We start from the raw sequence: 20,107 nt of genomic DNA on the forward strand, positions 1-20,107 counted from the left end.
AGGAAGCAGTTAATTCCTGGAAAATGGATAAAGGGGAATATCAACTATTTCTCCTGCAACAGCAGTATGGACTATGTTTCACAGTAAGAAATCTCTGGGCAGTCCCTCCAAACTTGTCTGTTTTAAATGATACTTATTAATGTCAATGAAAACATTTTCCATCACGGTGAAAATAGATACAAAACAAAATAATAGAAAACTCAACAACAGTTTAGGGGAAACTTCCTCACAAGAACAATTCCTTCTTCCAGATGCAATGTTTCAATATTGGATGACAAAGTCGAAGAATGTGTCCAAGTTCATGAAAATATGTTCATGATGTAGAGCACCTTACTGAGTCACCATCTTCCTGGCATGGTTGTTTCAACAAGGCAGGAATAACAGCTGTGAGATGTATTTCAGTTTCCATGATCAAGAGCTGAAATGGTTACACACTTGAGAAACACTCTGGAAACACAGAAATTGTTATTAGGATCAATAATATAATTTAGAATAGTCACACATCAAGACAGCCATTTTTTCCCCTTAAGATAGGCAACGGTCTTCTTAAATGTATAAGCAAAAATGCATTCGTGAAAGACAAATGGAATTTTGAAAACAATATTAAAAACTAAGTATCTGAGGAAAACACTGAATGAAAACCAGACACTGTATTTTAAATCAATCATAGCATTCGTTTAGTATCAGAAGACTGTTGTCCTAGATGAAAATTTTTCCAGTCTTACTAATTCAACTCATACTATTAAGTATGTTGTCTCATAAGATTCCAAAGAAATATTAACATTTCTAAATTTCCTCCACAAATGTCAAAAATACACACAATTTAATGACACAACTTGCCTTAGTATATAAAGTATAACCAGAGGTTTCTATTGGCGAAAAGGAGCTTGCAAATTATGTTTGCAAATATTTTTATAGGATAAGTTTATAGGGGCTTATGTATGATAACACTAAATGATGAATTAGCTGGGAGAAGTGGTATTTTATATGCAGTATTAAAATATTTGGAGATTTGGTGAAGTCTTAAAAGATATTTCTAGCTTTCAATCTTAGAGAAAATAAATACTACATCTAAACATAAAGAATGTAAATCTCTTAGAAAAAAATATAGTATGTTTGCATTAATTTTGCCTGAATAAATCACCAAGCATGTATCCAAACTTAAGAACTGAAAACCTTTTTATCACACTTTTTTAAAGTTTATTTATTTTGAGAGAGAGCAAGCCGGGGAGGGGCAGAGAGAGAGGGAAAGAGAGAGAATCCCAAGCAGTCTCAAACTCACAAACTGTAAGATCATGACCTGAGCCGAAGTCAAGAATCAGATGCTTAACTGACTGAGCCACCCAGGAGCCCCTTATCACGCTTCTTAATAAAAAATGTAAGCCTTTTCATTTTTGTAGTATCTTTTACTGAAAGACTCCTAAAACCAATAGAAAATAAAACTTAAAAAATTAAACATGTAGAACACAAAAAAGGTAATTATAATAATCTCAGTGCTTCTTTTGGCAACGTAAAAGAACAGGCAACTCTGAGAAAAGAACACATATATTAAAAAATGTATTTTTCTCATAAGTATCAGAAAAGGCCAAATTACAGTGCAAATGACACTGACATTTTCAAATATACATATACTCTTGCTGAAATCTCATTTTAAGTTTCCTCTGATAGAAAAATTGCATCATTTTTCATATCAAAAAAGATTCACAAATGGATCTTTTAAAATCGGTCTGCTATACTGTGAATTTTAAAAGTTAATATTTTGCTGCTGCTTCAACATCTCCACAAACAGGGTCCGAACACCCCACCCAGGTGACTGGGTGCATCAGTTGAAGGCTGGGCCCCGCCACAACTTCTTTGTCTTGCCTTTCCTGACTGTGACCTCAGGATATTCAGAGGCACCAGTGGAATCTCCTTTCACTGTCTCCCGTGTACTCCACCCTGACCCTCAATAAAGGTGCTTGCCTAGAGGTCCTCCTCCATTTCCTCTTCCATCCCCCACCTTCTCCACCTGCTTGGTTGAGTCAACCCCCTTGGCTCTTCCACCAATGACCCCCTGGGGGTGTGCCCGGACTCTGTCTCTGTAGGACCCGTGACTATAATAAACTGTTTTTCTGGCCCTCTCTTGTGTCTGGCTGAACCTGACACACCATGTCATGACAGATACAAAACAGCCGCAAATTTAAAATGTTTTGAAAATCATTTAGAATACTGAATACATAAAATTTTACCTGATATAGGTTTTTCTCTTGTTTTCTGGAATGATTGTGCAATTTGAGATTAAAGTAAATGCTGTGTAAGATACATTTCAATTCTATTTTAGTAACTGAAATAGAGCAGTTTGTATTTAAGTGTGGGGGAGACACCTCACGCTTGGTAAACAACCTAATGGACTAGTGATAAGAGAGTCCGTGGGGTGAATAGGAGGGAAACACCTCACTAGTAAGTATCAATCATATTCCTTGGACATTGATTAATATGTTTCATAAAAGAATGCAGAAGGTGAATTCACTCAGCCGCAAATCAGCAGATGTGACTTAAGAGAGATCTTCGTGACTGAATATAAATTGGTCTAGAAGGATCCTCCACAAGTGAAGCAGGGTTAACTGTCTGGGCTGGGAAGGAGGAAAGGGGCAGGGGAGGGGGTGTCAGAGTGGAAATCCACCTGAAATTTATGCATGAATTGATTTCCTAAAAATTTCATGGTGAAATTCGTAGTTTTTAAATTTAAAATTTTATAATTAAAAAAAGTTTGTTTAGGGGCGCCTGGGTGGCGCAGTCGGTTAAGCGTCCGACTTCAGCCAGGTCACGATCTCGCGGTCCGTGAGTTCGAGCCCCGCGTCAGGCTCTGGGCTGATGGCTCGGAGCCTGGAGCCTGTTTCCGATTCTGTGTCTCCCTCTCTCTCTGCCCCTCCCCCGTTCATGCTCTGTCTCTCTCTCTCCCAAAAATAAATAAAAAACATTGAAAAAAAAAAAGTTTGTTTAAGAGAGAGAGAGAGAGAGAGGGAGAACAAGGCAAGGGAGAGAGAGAATTCCAAGCAGGCTTGGTGCTGTTAGTGCAGAGCCTGACATGGGGCTCGATCTCATGAACGATGAGCTCATGACCTGAGCCCAAATCAAGACTTGGGGGCGGGGGAGAGGGGATGCCTGGGCAGCTCGGAATGTTAAGCATCCAACTCTTGATGTTCCCTCTCTCTCTCTCTCTCAAAATAAATAAACATTTTTTTAAAAGCCTACATGAGAGTCCTATAAATCTGAAATTGCCGTGGTTACTGATCATTCCAGCCCTTAAAGACTTCAGAAGTACAAAGGCAATAAAGGATCATGACATTCCCATAATCACAGGGTGTTGGGCAACAAAGGGAGGATCCAAATTAAGTGACTCCTGCTCTTAGCGAGGGGGCGTGAACTTCCCCGTCAAACAAATTCTCCAGTCAGAATTTTATTTTATTGTTTTATTCTTATCTTTTTAGTTTGATAAACACATATCTTGGAGGGTAGAGAGAGCAATAGGTTAACAGCAGAAGGATGGGTTAACAGCAAGAAGCAATAGGTTAACTAGCAAGGCACTTTTACCATCCGCTGGATTACACAGCAGGGTAATACTACTATTGGAAGACTACTGAAGTCTCTGATTATTCCTCCCTCCCTGCTCCAGCCCCAAATCCTACAACCATTAGGCACAGTGTTCTTCAAATAATAATTTAATTTCTTATTTAATTTTTTATTTTTTAAATTTAAATTCTAGTTAGTTAACATACAGTATAGTCTTGGCTTCAGGAGTAGAACCCAGTGATTCACCTCTTACGTTTGACACCCAGTGCTCATCCCGAAAAGTGCCCTCCTTAATGCCCATCACCCTTGTTTGTTTGCTTTAATGTTTTATTTTATTCTTGAGAGACAGAGCATGAGCAGGGGAGGGGCAGAGAGAGAGGGAGACACAGAATCCGAAGCAGGCTCCAGGCTCTGAGCTGTCAGCACAGAGCCCGGACATGTGGCTGGAACCCATGAACCTCGAGATCATGACCTGAGCCGAAGTCAGATGCCCAACGGACTGAACCACCCAAGTGTCCCTGCCCATCACCCTTTTAACCCATCCCCCACCTAGCTCCCCTCCAGAAATCTTCAGTTTCTTTTAGTTCTGTAAATGGAAGATAAATGTGGGGCACTTGCGTAGCTCAGCCGGTTAAGCATCCGACCAGCTCAGGTCATGATCTCACGGTTCATGAGTTAGAGCCCTACATCGGGCTCTGCTCTTGGCAGCTCAGAGCCTGGAGCCTACTTCAGATGCTGTCTTTCTCTCTCTCTGCCCCTTCCCTGCTCACACTCTGTCTCTCAAGAATAAAAATAAACATTAAAAAAATAACTTCAACTTAAAAAAAAAGAAGATAAATGTTTACTCTCTTTTACCGATGTCAGAAAGTTTAGACCTATGTTACTATGCATCCATTTAGTACAACAGGCTCACAACAAAATATAACAAAATTAAATGTGCTAGCTCCTGGCACACAGACTGCAGTTAACAACTCAGGGCAGGGAGCTCAGCCTTATCATCTCTTCTCTGGTCATAGGTCTGCACTGGGAAATAGTAGAGTAAACACAGTGAGGTTTAGTCTCTTTGGGCAGGGACGAACAAAAGATTTCACAAAAGCTGTAACTGTGAGGAGAGAGGAAAGATGCCAGGCAGCCCTACGGAAGGCGAGCAAAAGGATGGTGTGTAGATGTTCTCAGAAAGAATCATTGCTCGCTCTATACAAAACTGTTTCAGGGGCGCCTGGGTGGCGCAATCAGTTAAGCGTCCGACTTCAGCCAGGTCACGATCTCGCGGTCTGGGAGTTCGAGCCCCGCGTCGGGCGCTGGGCTGATGATGGCTCAGAGCCTGGAGCCTGTTTCCGATTCTGTGTCTCCCTCTCTCTCTTCCCCTCCCCCGTTCATGCTCTGTCTCTCTCTGTCCCAAAAATAAATAAACGTTGAAAAAAAATTAAAAAAAAAAAAAAACTGTTTCAGTCCCAGAAAACATACATACATGTACACATACACATTATTCTCTGGTTTTCCCTCTACTTTGTAGAATTCTCCTATGAATCTGACATTCTTCTAAAAAAGAAAAAAATAGACACTTACCAGATGACATTTGCAATTAGGACGATGGATGCTGCAGCAAGATGCGTGCCAGTGTGGAGAACAGCGTCTGAACCTGATCTAAATGCTTGGGGTGCCATGATCTCATCTCCTTGACCTCCTTGGTGGATAATTATTATCCTTTCACCTGTAATTTCAGTGACAACACCTACACAGGGAGTTGAGATTATCTTTCAAAAACATCTGCGGATTGTACAAATTATCAAAGGAGATCATGTTTAATTAGAAGGTTTTCTATTGAAGGTTGCAGAGATATCTAAGGAACAATTTGCCTCTGAAATGTTAAAAAAAAAAAATCTCAATTGGGGCTCCTGGGTGGCGCAGTCGGTTAAGCGTCCGACTTCAGCCAGGTCACGATCTCGCGGTCCGTGAGTTCGAGCCCCGCGTCAGGCTCTGGGCTGATGGCTCGGAGCCTGGAGCCTGTTTCCGATTCTGTGTCTCCCTCTCTCTCTGCCCCTCCCCCGTTCATGCTCTGTCTCTCTCTGTCCCAAAAATAAATAAACGTTGAAAAAAAAATTTAAAAAAAAAATCTCAAGGAACACTGAGAATGCCAGAAAACATTAGGATCTGACAAGTTAGAGAATGAAACTGAGCACCTTCTCATCCAGGATTATTCTACATTTTGAAAATTTATCTCTTTTTTTAATATATGAAATTTATTGTCAAATTGGTTTCCATACAACACCCAGTGCTCATCCCAAAAGGTGCCCTCCTCAATACCCACCACCCACCCTCCCCTCCCTCCCACCCCCCATCAACCCTCAGTTTGTTCTCAGTTTTTAACAGTCTCTTATGCTTTGGCTCTCTCCCACTCTAACCTCTTTATGAAAATTTATCTCAAAATATAATTCCCTTCCATTCTTGAGCTCACTGCAGGTACTGAAATTGAAGGGACAGCAGCAAATGAGTAGAGACAAAAAGGATAGCTGGGTGCTTCAAATTAGTAGAAACCTGTGATGTTCTATCCATTAAGCATTCTCCACGATATTTACTGAGGTTCTTATGTCTGTTGGGCACTTTGGTGGCACTTTGGTGGCTTTGAGCGTCAGTGCACAAATATGGAGCCCATCTTCTAGTGGAGAGAAAGAAAGCATTAAAAAAATTAAGCTGTTAAATTCTTTAGCTTATTAGAAGGTGTTATGTTCTACAGAAAATGAAAACAATAACGCAGAGCCCGAATGATGAAAACTTTGGTGGTCGAGGAAGGGTTGCAACATTAAATTTGATGTTCATAGTAAGAATCGTAGGGAAGATGATACTGAAGCAAATATGTTAAAGAGGTGAGGGGCCACCCTCTTGAACCTTTATGTGTTCATTTTTAAATTCCATTAGTTCAGTAGATGTCACCACAACTGATAGGAATACTATGGTGGTTCTCTAGACACGACGGGGGTGGGGAGGTGGGCAGAAAGCACTTGTACGCTTTCTGGTATCATTTCCTATAAGGACAGGAATCTTATCATACCAGTGTCCCACCCTTATGACCTCACTTAACGTTTATGAAGAGGCCCTCTCTCTGTACAGCCACATTGGTGGTTAGATATTAAACTATTAAATTACTAATTCGGGGGCAGGAACAATCAGTCCGGAGCAGATTACCACAGGTGTGTGCTCCATATGGGAATCACTTCAATAGGATGTTTCCATTGCCCTTCTGCCTGGTCAGGCCAGGCCAGCGGATCATGCCATGGGTCACACCCGTGAATTGGTAAAAACCCAAGTATAGAAGCACAAAGCATGCAATTTAGCCTAGTGCGCCGATTTTTCTGTCTTCGATCAGAGCGGCCACCTTCTAAGAAGGATGCCGTTTACTTTGGAACTGCCATCCATAGACCAAGCAGCTAGTTTTGGTTAATCAAGAGCAGTTGATAAGGCACAAGAAGCACAACAGGCCATTGGATCTGACACCTCCTTAGGAAGTTACTTTGCTGGCTGACAATTCTCTGACACCAGCTGGGTGTCCTACAAGTCAATCCTATTCTGATACTACTTGGAGTCAGCGTGACTTCCCAGGTTTAAAGACTCAGTCTCACAAAACTGTTCTCACCGTGGATGCTAGCCTGAGTCCCCAGGCTACCCACACATTTTTCCAACCCAGCTACAAATGTGAGGGTTCCTATGACCTGCCTCTCAATTTTGGTAATTTTTGAGACTGGGTCATGGAACTCAGGAAAACATTTTTCTTATATTTACTGGCTTATTGTAAAGGCTACAACTCAAGAACAGCCAGATGGAAGCAATGCATTAGGCAAATTATGGGGGGATGGCCCTCCCTGGGCACACCACCCTCCCAGAAAGTCAATCGTGTTCACCAGCTCAGGTCTCTAAATCTTGTTATTCAAGAGTTTTCAGAGATACGTCTTTAGATTCTCCCTCACCACCCAGTCCTCTGTTCTTTTCTGAGAACAGCCCATCACTCACAGCCTTGCTAACTGGGTCCTGGGACGCCTGCCCCAACCAGGCTGGGCCAGTCAGCTTCCCTCCTGTGTAATCTAGAATATGGACTGTAGACTGAGGCCTGAGCCTGCTGGGCACTGGGGTGAGGGTTGGTGTTTAGAAGGACATTGTTGGGGCGCCTGGGTGGCTCAGTCAGTTGAGCGTCCGACTTCGGCTCAGGTCACGATCTCGCGGTCCGTGAGTTCGAGCCCCGCGTCAGGCTCTGGGCTGATGGCTCAGAGCCTGGAGCCTGCTTCTGATTCTGTGTCTCCCTCTCTCTCTGCCCCTCCCCCATTCATGCTCTGTCTCTCTCTGTCTCAAAAATAAATAAATGTTAAAAAAAAAATTAGAAGGACATTGTTTCTATCCCAATGATCACTGATGCAGATACAGGAAGACCAGGTAGAAAGAGAAGGAGCCAGAAAACTGCAGGGTCTTTAGAGAGGAGGGAGAGTGGCTCCTGTGACATTTATCAGCCAGGAATCAAGAAGGCTGGGGTCCCCCCACCCAGGGGTAGAGAGGTGAGCCCTTCCCCAGTGAAACCAGAAACCCGCAGGTATTCAACATCACTTCCTGGTACAGGGCCCTTTGGTCCAGGTCCAGCTGTCCCCACTCTTCCTGGGTGAAGGTTATGGCCACATATTTGAAGGTATCCAAAACCTGGGAAGTCAAACAGATGTAGTGGCATTGGCCTTGTGCTGTTGGATGGGGATCAGAGCCTGTCAGTCTCGGGTGAAGGGGTAGAGAGACCCAGCCTCAGATCACCAAGGCCTATGCTGGGCTCAAGAGTTGGGGAAGGACACAGACTTCAGACCTAATGCAGTTGTGGCTGAGAGAAAATCCTCCCCTGGGGAATCCACTGGAGAGGACGGTGGCATTCCTATGAGGATTGTGGGGGCAGACAACAAGTGATCTGGGACATCAGAGGAACAGGGAATATGATTATGAGAATTCCAACAAGGAGAACCACAGCAATGGCAGCTGAGCCTCGCTGGTCCTCACCAAGCCTCACAGACTAAAGACTTCACATGCTGTAGTAAAGGGATCAGATGTGTTCAGCTCTGGAGCCAGACTCCTGCAGTTTGAATCTGTTCTAAACACTCAGCTACCGTGTCACCTTAAGTCACTTGATTTTCTTGAGCCATGATTCCTCATGAATATAACAATAGTTCTCACTTTATCAGGGCGTTATGAGAATTTTAAAATGTTGAAAATTCAGGGGCGCCTGGGCGGCATAGTTCATTAGGCATCTGACTTCAGTTCACGTCATGATCTCACGGTTTATGAGTTCTATACCCACGTCTGGCTCTGCGCCAACAGCTCAGAGCCTGGAGCCTGCCTTGGATTCTGTGTCTTCCTCTCTCTCTCTGCCCCTTCCCTGCTTGCACTCTGTGTGTGTGTCTCTCTCTCAAAAAGTAAATAAACATTTTAAAAAATTTAAATGTTGAAAAAAGCAAATGCTGGAGTGCCTGGCCAAGACAAATGCTCAGTGTGATTATCTTTATTAATCCACCCACAGCCCCCACAGTAAACACCAATGTAATTTCCATGTCACAGTCATGCGAGGCCAGAGGCTCAGGCAGACTATCAAGTCACACAGAGTGCCCAGTCTAAGAAGCTGATGTGGGATTTAAACTCAGATCCCTTTGGTTAAATTCAGCTCCCCCTGGCTGTGGACAGGGAGGGCTGCAGTGGTGCACAAGTATCTCATCTCACGGTCCTCCATCATCCCAGTGAATCCCCAGAAACCAGGATGTGAAGTGTATCTGATAATTGTCACTGCTAGCTCCATTTTAGCAATTGCAGACTATATTTCTGGGAACATGGGCAGAGGATTGGAACTGTCCTCACCCACCTCACAAGAGAGGCACTGAGATGCTTGTCACTGGGGATACACATCGTAACTGAGCTCTCTCCAATTCCCTCAGTACAGGGGAGATAATGATAATGTTCCCATTTCAGACTGGAGGTAGTGGAAGCCAAGGGCAGTGAGGAGACTTCCTCAAGCCATGGAAGAGGTCCAGTTGGAATCCACAGAGGCCTCTGCAGCCCTGCCCCATCATTCAGAGATATCCCTATTGTGTGTGAGGCAGTCAGTATCCATAAGCCAAAATGACACATGTAGCAACAGAGTCAGGGCTTCCTTTTCTTTCTTCGGGCTGTCCAGGACATCCAGGAGAGGCAACTGCATGTGTTATCACTGATGCGGTGGATTACAGCAAGTCTTAAGTACCTGATCGTGCAGCCTGCTGTGTCTTCTGAAGCTCATCTGGCTCAATCCCACCTGTACATTTTTTTAAATTTAACCTTTATTTATTTTTGAGACAGAGAGGGACAGAGCATGAATGGGGGAGGGTCAGAGAGAGGGAGACACAGAATCAGAAACAGGCTCCAGGCTCCGAGCTGTCAGCACAGAGCCCGATGCGAGGCTCGAACTCACGGACCGCGAGATCATGCCCTGAGCCGAAGTCGGCCGCCCAACTGACCGAGCCACCCAGGTGCCCCCCACCTGTACATTTTAAATTTACAGTGGAATACAGCAAGGGCCTTTGGACTTTATGATTTGGTTGAAGAGAATCCTGCTTGCAACAGGCAATTCCATGTGCATGATGACCGGATGCACCATAGTGAAGCATTCATTCCCTTCTGTGGCACAGGGGCACAATAGAAGTTGTTTCAAAATGACTTACAAATCTATACTACAGATGGATTGGACTTCCTGTAGACCCCCAGGAACCCACACTCACACAAATGACAAGAATGAATCTCAAATAATTATGTGGTATGAAATAAACCACAAAAGAGAATTATGATTTGTAAAAAAATCTACAAAAGGCAAACTAATTTATACTGAAATAAAGCAAATGATTGTCCAGGGAAGGGTGGTCATGGAAGGCACGGTGAGACGGATTATCTAGGAGCCAGATGAAACTCTGGGAGTGATAGATGTTCATAATGATCATGGGGATAGTTTCACCATTGTATGTATATAAAATTGCACAATAAAATAGATGAAGTTTATTTCCTGTCGATCTCACCTCAATAAAGCTCTGAAATAATTAGTTGCACATAAAATTCTGGATTTCCCATACCTCTTAGGAACCCAGAAGATCTGAAAGTGCTACATTTTGTTAAATTTAATTTATTTTTGAGAGAGAGAGACAGAGTGTGAGCAGGGCAGGGGCAGAGAGAGAGACAATCTGAAGCAGGCTCCAGGCTCTGAGCTGTCAGCACAGAGCCCGACGCCAGGCTTGAACTCATGAACTGTGAGATAATGACCTGAGCTGAAGTCAGATGCTTAATCGACTGAGCCACCCAGGCACCCCTGAAAGTGCTACATTTATTTCACCATCCCTCTCTTCAGGTCTTGGAAGAAGCCCTGGCTTAGTGGCAATAACATAACATAACAAAATAAAATAAATAAAATAATAAAACAAATAAAATTGAATTTAAATAAACAAACAAACAAATAGATAAATAAAAGATCATATTCTCCAGTCACCAGGAAGGAAAGCTGGGTCATAAAGGGCATATCCCTGAAATACGTGATCTCTCTCCTCTCAATCCGTTTGCTTGTACCAGCATCAAGGGTCTTCAGATAAGTGTATAGGCATTCCGAAAATCTCGACAGTATTTGCTCTGGCGGTAGGCGGAGTCATAAGGGACACAAAGCTGGACCTTCTGAAACTCTGTCCCCTGTCAAGGTGCACACCCATATACTTGGGAATACTTACGGATGCAAACTTTAGAAGAGCTATGTCCTCGGTCATTGGCTGCCGTCTTCCCCACTCACTATGAATTACCTCTTCAGGGACTGGCAGGGAGAGAGCCTCCCGGGTCGTTGTTAGGAGCTCCGCGCTGCGTACCAACACCATCCAAGCTTCTCCTCCGGTCTGTGTATCTCCCCTGGTTGCTTGTTGCGGTCCGTGCTGTGGCACCGTGGCCTCTGGAATCCCTGCTGTGGTGGTCCGTACTCCCAAACTCTCCCCATGCCGCCGACCTGACTCTGCCCCTTCCTCTGCTGTCGCCTCCAACGTGCGACCTCGGATCCCACGTGGCTGCGGGGACCTGAAGCACAGGCCGTCTGTGCAGAAGACCTCGTGAGCTTCTCTCTAGGAGAGCCCACACGGACCACGGCTCCTGGGCCCCGACCTTGGGAGCGAGGCCCTCCCGGGGACGTGGACCTGTGCCCTGTGAGTCTTCCTGGAGTCAGGGCTTCCTCCAGGGAAAGGGCGTGAAGGTGGGGGGCATCGGGTCACTCTCAAGGAGTGGGACCTCTGGCCTTGCAAAGAGTTGAGGACCTGCGGACGGGCGCACTGCACATCCTAATTTTACCTTGCCGCCAAACACCCAGGGGACTTTCTCTGAACACAGAAATTCCAGACACAGGCTAACCCGGAGCTCAGACCGGGAACCCCCACCCTCGGGGCGGAGATTCCCAGCCACAGCCACCGCGTGCCTGCGCAGAACTCACCGGAGACCACAGTACTCAATGCGCAGCGCGCGGCTGGACGTCAGGACTACAAGTCCCAGAAGTCTTCGGAGAACCTGGTGCTGCCTCGGCTTTCACCGGCCAGTTCCTCCCCCAGATTCCACGGGGCCTCCAGCCACCGCCTCCAACCCCGCCCCTGCTCGCTGCCACCTGGGGAGTCACTTTGAGTGCCCTTTCCTCCGCAAACCAAAGAGATCCCATCCCTGCGCAGGTTTTGCTACCGAGGAGGGAGCTTCCCAGAGAGCACCGTGGGCCGCAGGCTAGACAACTCCCATAATTCTTCGTTTTGACCTTTTCACGCTGGGAGTTTAACCTTCGGTGCCAAATTTACAAAGACTTGGGTAGAAACAGATTCCCTGAAAGCCTTAACCGCGAGCTCTGGCTAGAAACGCTGGGTGGACACCTGAGGATCATTGTCGATCTGTCCGTGTTTGTACAAATAAAGTTGACCATGTGTGGCAACTCTACCGTGTGTACTCTCTAAGTCACCATGGAGTGGGCCCACCTTGGGTACCAAACTCCAATTTCCAGGAGGACGATGGCTCACAAAAGTATCCTAAATAACGTGTCACCATGTGCACTTTTGCTTCAGTGTTGCACAAAAAGCTTTCTTATTACCCAAACCACACTTTCAAACCTGTTCTGAAAATAACTCCCACCCTATCCCCCCATACCTGCTATCTTTGGAAGAAATGAAGGGGAAAACATTCTACCTTTCTGGTTTCTATCACTACAATAGCATTCTGCAACGTTTAGTCTTATGCAGGTCCATTTAGCCATTAACATTTCCAGTAAATTAACTGATTATATAACTTAAATATGAAAGTTCACTTTCACACTGGAAAGTGTCTTTAGGTGCATGCAGCCCACAAGAGATAAAGAGTGTGGACAGAGGACGGGAGCAGGAGGGAAAGCCTCACTTGACCAATGGGAGCCGCCGGGGCTGAACATTCTTGGATTTTAAGGAATAAACACCAATATTACACCTTCATTCAGTAGATGGTCATTGGTCATTGGAAATGTGGCAGCCATTTTTCTAGGTACCAGAAATACTTCAGTGAACAAACAAATTCCCTGACTTCCTTAAAGTTATATTTTAATGGAGTAAGACAGGAAATGGAGAATACGATCAGGAAATTAGGAATTATCTTCCAAACAGAGAAGTACGATGGAAATATACATACTTGCATATACATTTATGTACATTACATTGGGGCTGCAGCTGAGGAAGCTTCTGGTGTGGAAGGAGCACTCTTGAAGGTCATTTTCTGGTGAGTCCTCAGGTGGCGGTGATAGGTGGATGACTGGCGGTAGCTTCTCCGGCAAAGGGAACACGCGTAGGGCTTCTCTCCCGTGTGGATTCTCTCATGAGCCTTGAGGTTGGTTTTGTGGCTGAAGGACTTTTCACATGTGCTGCACGTGAAAGGCTTCTTTTTTACATGAATCATCTGGTGCACGTGTAGGTCTGATGCTTGGAAGAAGCCTTTGTTACACTCGGCACAAATAAATGTCCTCTCATTATTGTGTCTTCTCTGATGGGCTTTTAGCTGAGAGAAATACCTAAAAATCTTGGGACACTTTTCACATCTATATGGTTTGGGGGCTTCATGGGATCTTTCTTGGAGTCCCTCACATGTGGAGATTCCCTCATTCTGGTGGGTAGGAACAGGCTCAGGGGTGACCTTGACTGGCTGAGAGAGAAACCCTGGTCCCACCTCCATAAGGATATCTTGATAAGGGGGTCCTTTTGGGCACCCCTCCTGGGACCCGGAGATAGCTAGACCTGCTCTTCCAGAATTGACTGGATTCTTCAAAGAAACACTGTCGTCTTCAGGCCTAGGACAGCCCTCTTTCTGGATAATGAGTAGGGAAGGGATTTCATTGCCTTGACTAGTAATACGGTCATTTACTTGGTCAATGTTGCCACCATTTTCTTTATCTTCATCTCCTATGAGGGCAAAAATGTGACTCAGTGAAATTGTAGCCAGGAAGAAGTCCACATAGAACATTCCTCCGGTACCTTGGCCTGCCCCACTCACCTCGTCCCATTGCCAGGGAAGTATCCTGGGGAGTACAGGACGGTGTCCCCATGTTCTCTCCTGTTGGGGTTCCTGCTGACAACTGTTTGGCGAGATGAACAATGACTTCTCTTAAGGGCATATTCTCAGAAAAGAGGGCTTCCTGTCCCTGCATGTGGACGTGGACCTGTTACAAAAACAAAAACAAAAAAAACCCAATGATCACTGTTATATAATCTTCATTAGTATGTCTTCCCTAACGAAAAAGATGAATACTAAGGCTTTCCGTGGGAAGAGGCAGCTCTTGTCAAGGCATTTCTCCTCACCTTTGAGGTTTTTTCCCAACTGATAACTTCTCAGTGAGTTCCTACCACCTCATCAATAAAATGCAATTAAATAAATTAATATATTGGTTCCTATATGTCCCACAAGGAATGACTGTAACACTTTTTATTTTTGCTCACATAGGTTGGTAAAGATTCCCCTTGGTGAGGAAGGGTGTGATCTGACTAATAACTGGGTCTACAATAACTTCCTTCTCTACTTCCAGCTGTCGCCTACTACTTATTCCTTACTCTTTTTGGACCCTCACTCCAGGGGGAAGAACTTTGTACTCACTAAGCCAGGTGGCTTCATGCAACCATCACTCAGACCTTCCATGAATTTCTCCAGGTTTCTGCCACCTGATTCCCACTTCTCCTTCAGTGTAGACCGATCACTGCAGTGTCGATTGATCATAAACTGTTCCAGGACCACTTGAAAAATAATTTCATCTTTGCTGTGTTTTTCTGGCTGCAGCCACAAGTAAAATGATTTATAGAGTCTTTGCAGTTCCTGCTTTGCAAATGAGTTGTTGCCATTTTGAAATAAGCTGTGCTGGGTGTCCTGGAGCTCAGAGATCTCCTCTGCCTTTTGGAGAGCAGGTCCTTGGCTGGGTTTAAAGTCTTTATTTCCTGATCCAAGGTTATCCATGGATGGGTCACACAGAAATGAGGTTCTGAAATCTAAATCCATTCTTAGTAATATTTTTCAGAGACTCAACTTCTGGATTCAGTTTGTGAAGTCCTGTGTTTCTGGAGATCTGTTTCAAGACAAAATCAGGACATCTATAATATTTGATACATTTTCTCATCTTATTTTGCTAGTTAGCTAACAGCCAAATGTTACATAGTGGCGGATGTTTAAAAACCGCAAGCTACAAATACAAGAGATATATATTTAATCATATCACTGGCATAATTTTAACAAAAAAAGTATAAATTTCAGGCCCATATTACTTCATAGGTGAATTTTGAGACATTTAAGAAAGAAATAATGTTAGTCTTACCAAAATCATAGAAAAAGACACTTCTCTTTTAGTTAATGAAGTTAATTAACCTTGCTGATAATAAAACCTTACAAGTACATTAAAGAAAGAAACACTACCGCCCAATAATTCTCTTGAGCATAGATGCAAAAACCCTTAATATCTGCAAATCAAACTCAGTCATATATAAGGAAAATAATATATCACGAATTGGTGGATTTTAGCTTTTATATACAATTTGGGTTAAATCTCAAAAAGGAATGTAATTTATCACACTATTGAATTTACAGAATATGCTATCATCTTAGCAGTAGATACATTAAACAAGTAATAAAAGTCAGCACTCAATCCTGAGAAAGATATTTAGCACACTAGGAGTAGAAGAGAACTTCCATTGTGTGATAAACCATTTACAACATAACTGCAGCAAAAATTATTCTTAAAAGTTTTGCCTTTGAGATTAAGAAATAGAAGCCCATTATTAACTCTTTGTAACATTTGACTGGTACCTAATCAGTGAAATAAGATCAGAAACAACATCAACTATTATAGATGGCCTGATTTTATTTGAAGAAAAATCCAAAATATTTTAGGAATATTAGACTAGGTGAATTTAGCAAGGTTCCCAATACAAGGCTGATATTCCAAAAATAAATTTCTATTAATAAGACAGCAGATAAAATTAAAGTAAAAATTTTATCACGTCAACGACCAACGACCTATGAACATATGTAATGAAAGATATTTAAAACCTCTACACACATACTACAAAATAATATTGAGAAGGAAAAGCCATATTTATGGATTGGTTGAAGGACTCATTATAGAAAATGTCACTTCTCTCCAAATTGATTTATATATTCAATACAATTTCAAGGAAAATCCAAAATATGTTGTGTGTGTGTGTGTGTATGTGTGTGTGTGTGCATGTGAGAGAGAGAGAGAGAGAGAGAGAGAGAGAGAGAGAGAGAGAGAGAGAGAGAAAATGACAAAGCAATTCTAAAATGACATGGACACCAACAGGCAAAAATTTAATATATCAGCAACTTATTTCTGAAGGATAAATTTGGAGGATTTACACAACCAAATAACATTTTATTATGAGACTATAATAGTTAAGATGGTGGCATAGTGGCACAAAGATAGATAAAAAGTAACAGAACAGGGGCGCCTGGGTGGTTCGGTTAAGCTTCTGACTTCGGCTCAGGTCATGATCTCACAGTTCGTGGGTTTGAGCCCCGCATTGGGTTCTGGGCTGACAGCTCAGAGCCTGGAGCCCGATTCAGATTCTGTGTCTCCCTCTCTCTCTGTCCCTCCATTGCTCGCACTCTGTCTCTTTCAAAAAAATGCTAAAAAAAAATTTTTTTTAAAGTAACAGAATAGTGTCCAATACTGAGATGTATTCAGTTACTTGATTTGTGAAAAATGACACTGACGTGATAATAATTACGTGAGGGCCATGATCTAGTATAAAGCATGTTCTTTCAATTATTGTTAGACAATAAGGTATTAGAAAAAGTAAAGAAGGTGAATAAAATGAGATAGGTTGAGGAGTGGGGGAGCCAAGATGGCAAAGTAGGAGGAGGATCTTATCAAATCATTCTGAATACCCAAGAGATTGACCTGAGGACTGCAAGAACAAACTGCACAACTAGAGGGAGAGAGGAGGCCACATCAGGAAGTAGGAAGTACAGAGATGTGGTTTCCCGGTCACGGAGAAAGAGGAGAAGAAAGAGTGGAGCGCACATGCACAAGGACAACACTTCCCCAAAGCTGTTTTGGCTGGGAATGTGGGAGGGGCTGATTTTTGTGTTTTTGCAACCAGCGGGGCTCAAAGGCTGGAGTTTTAGAGGTCTGTGGGCTTGGCTTGGCTAGAGATCTGAGGGCGCTGCCCTACTCCTGGAGAGAAGGCAGGCATCCTGGGGCCCATCCATGAGAGATAGCATTCCCAGAGATGCCTCTCTGGGGACAAAAGAGCTGGCAGGCACCATTTCCCTCCCCTGCCCCTCAGCATAGGCACAGAGACACCTGCTGAGGGTGACTAACCCGGACACTGGCTGTCTAGCCTGCTTTGCTCCAAATTCTACATAGCAGCACTCTGCTGCGCCTGTCCTCCACCAAGCCTCCCTCAGTCCCCACATGGCAAGACCCTCCCCTCGAAGACCAGCACAAGACCCCGCCATACCAGGTCGCTAAAGTCTGGAGTTTTAAAAGTCAGCAGGCTTGGCTGGGATAGAGCCCGAAGTGCACTGCGCGGCCCCAGGCAGGCAAGCAACCTTGAGACTGACGGTATGAAAACAGCAATCTGAAAAATGACTGGGATGCATGAAGGGAAATTATTCACCCTTCTGGGAGTGCTTCCTAAAAAGAGCAGCAAACGCGGAGACCCCTCTCCAGGGACAAAGGAACTGGCCCATTTCCCTCCCCTGCCCCTCAGCATAAGCCAACTTCAGTAACCCAGACAATGCTGACACTGGCTGCCTAACATACTTCCATCACGTCCTGCCCCACTGTGCTCTGCCTGCATTGGCCTTCTCAGGCAAGTGGGCCTCAGGGCCAGCCAAGTGGGCCCCTTCCCCAGAAGACCAGCAGAAACCCCTGCCCACACCATGATTCCCAACCAGAAAGTTCTGCAAGGCTTCAGTTCTAGTGGAAGTAGCATCAGGTCTCATTTAACAATCAGACCAGAACACACCTAGTTTAAACTCCCCCACACTCTGGCCAAGGCCCAAACACTGCCCACCGCAGGCAAGGAGAGCGTCTGCAGATGACTGGACTGAAGGACGGAGCAGCCAAAACACAGCAGCAGAGTGCACACACACACCAGGGACACTCTTTGAAGCGTCAGCCCCTGGACACCAAACAGCCTCTTTATCATAAAGCTATTACTCTCAGGACCAGAAAACAAAACAGGCTTTTCTAACACACAGAGACAGAGACATAGACAAAATGTCCAAGATGAAGTAATTCATCCCAAATGAAATAAGAAAAGTTCATGGCCAGACACCTAATTGAAACAGATATAAGTAATATGCCTGATGGAGAATTTAAAGCAGCAAACACAAGGATACTTGCTAGGCACGAGAAAAGAATGGAAGACTTCAGGGAAGCCCTTACCACAGTGATAAAAGTTAAAAACCAGAAATTAAAGGGGTGCCTGGGTGGCTCAGTCGGTTAAGCGTCTGACTTCAGCTCAGGTCATGATCTCGTGGTTTGTGCGCGGTTTGTGAGTTCAAGCCCCACATCCGGCTCTGTGCTGACAGCTCAGAGCCTGGAACCTGCTTCAGATTCTGTGTCTCTCCATCTCTTAGCCGGTCCCCTGCTCATGCTCTGTGTCTGTCTCAATAATAAATAAACGTTTAAAAAAAAAAACAGAAATGAAAAACACAGTAACAGATTTGAAACAATCTAGATGTAATGACCACAAGAATGGAAGAACCAGAGGGAAAAGTAATATAGAAGATAGAATAATGAAAAATAATGAAACAGTACAAAAGAGAAGAACTACAGATCACTAGAATAGACTTAGGGAACTCAGGGATTCCATCAAACGTAGTAACATTCATATCATAGGAGTCCCAAAGAAGAGAGAGAAAAGGAGGCAAGAGGTTTGTGTGAGGAAATAATAGCTTAAAAATTCCCTAATCTGGGAAAGGAAACAGACATCCAGATCCATGAGGCGCAGAGAACTTGCATCAAAATCAACAAAAGCAGGCCAACAGCAACACATGTTGTAATTAAATTTGCAAAATACGGCGATAAAGAAAAAAATCCTTAAAGCAGCAAGACAAAAGGAGTCTAACTCACAAGGGAAGACCTATAAGGCCACCTGCAGTTCTCTCCATAGAAACTCGGCAAACCAGAAGGCAGTGGTAGTATATATTCAATGTACTGAATGGGAAAATTATGCAGCCAAGAATACTCCATTCAGCAAGGCTATCATTCAAAATAGAAGGAGAGATAAACAGTTTCCCAGACAAATAAAAACTAAAGGAGTTCATGACCACTAAACCAGTCCTGCAAGAAATATTAAAGGGGACTCCTTGAGTGGGAAAGATCAAAAGTGACAAAGACTAGAAAGGAACAGGGAAAATCTCCAGAAACTGAGAAAAAGTAATAAAATGGCACTAAATACATATCAACAATTATTCGGAATGTAAATGGATTAAATGCTCCAAATCAAATGACAAAAGGTATCAGAATGGATTAAAATATGAGACCCATTGATGTGCTGCCTACAAAAGACTCACTTTCAACCTAAAGATACCTGCACATTGAAAGTGAGGGGATGAAGAAACATTTATCATGCAAACGGACATCAAAAGAAACCTAGAGTAACAATATATCCTCAACATGAAAGCACCCAAATATATAAAACAACTAAAAACAAACATAAAGGAATGAAATGATAATAAAATAGTAAGGGACTTTAATATCCCATTTAGACCACTTAAGCTAAAAATCAGCAAGGAAACAATGGCTTTGAATTACACATTGGACCAGATGTACTTAACAGATGTATTCAGAACATTCCATCCTAAAGCAGTAGAATATACATTCTTTTTTTTTTTTTTTTAAAGATTATTTGACCATGGGAGGGGCAGAGAGAGAGAGAGAGAGAGAGAGAGAGAGAGAGAGAGAGAGAATCCCAAGCAGGCTCTGCACTTTCAGTGCGGGAGCCCGACACAGAGCTCAAACCCATGAACCATGAGATCA

General features: G+C 43.7%; 1 protein-coding gene across 5 annotated transcripts in view; it reads right to left on the reverse strand.

Moving 5' to 3' along the window:
• Positions 1-13,146: 13,146 nt before the first annotated feature.
• Positions 13,147-20,107, reverse strand: part of LOC101097361 (zinc finger and SCAN domain-containing protein 4) — a 43,355-nt gene continuing 36,394 nt past the window's right edge. For all 5 annotated transcript variants that reach the window (XM_045047326.1, XM_023245336.2, XM_045047325.1 and 2 more), the window contains 3 exons: positions 14,704-15,166; positions 14,107-14,272; positions 13,147-14,015 (listed from right to left, as the gene is read on the reverse strand). In XM_045047326.1, coding sequence (XP_044903261.1) covers positions 13,273-14,015; positions 14,107-14,272; positions 14,704-15,099 — 1,305 coding nt within the window. In that variant the 5' untranslated portion in view covers positions 15,100-15,166 and the 3' untranslated portion in view covers positions 13,147-13,272. The remainder of the gene's footprint in view (positions 14,016-14,106; positions 14,273-14,703; positions 15,167-20,107) is intronic.

This window comes from Felis catus, chromosome E2, assembly GCF_018350175.1.
Source record: "Felis catus isolate Fca126 chromosome E2, F.catus_Fca126_mat1.0, whole genome shotgun sequence".
Taxonomy (NCBI): domain Eukaryota; kingdom Metazoa; phylum Chordata; class Mammalia; order Carnivora; family Felidae; genus Felis; species Felis catus.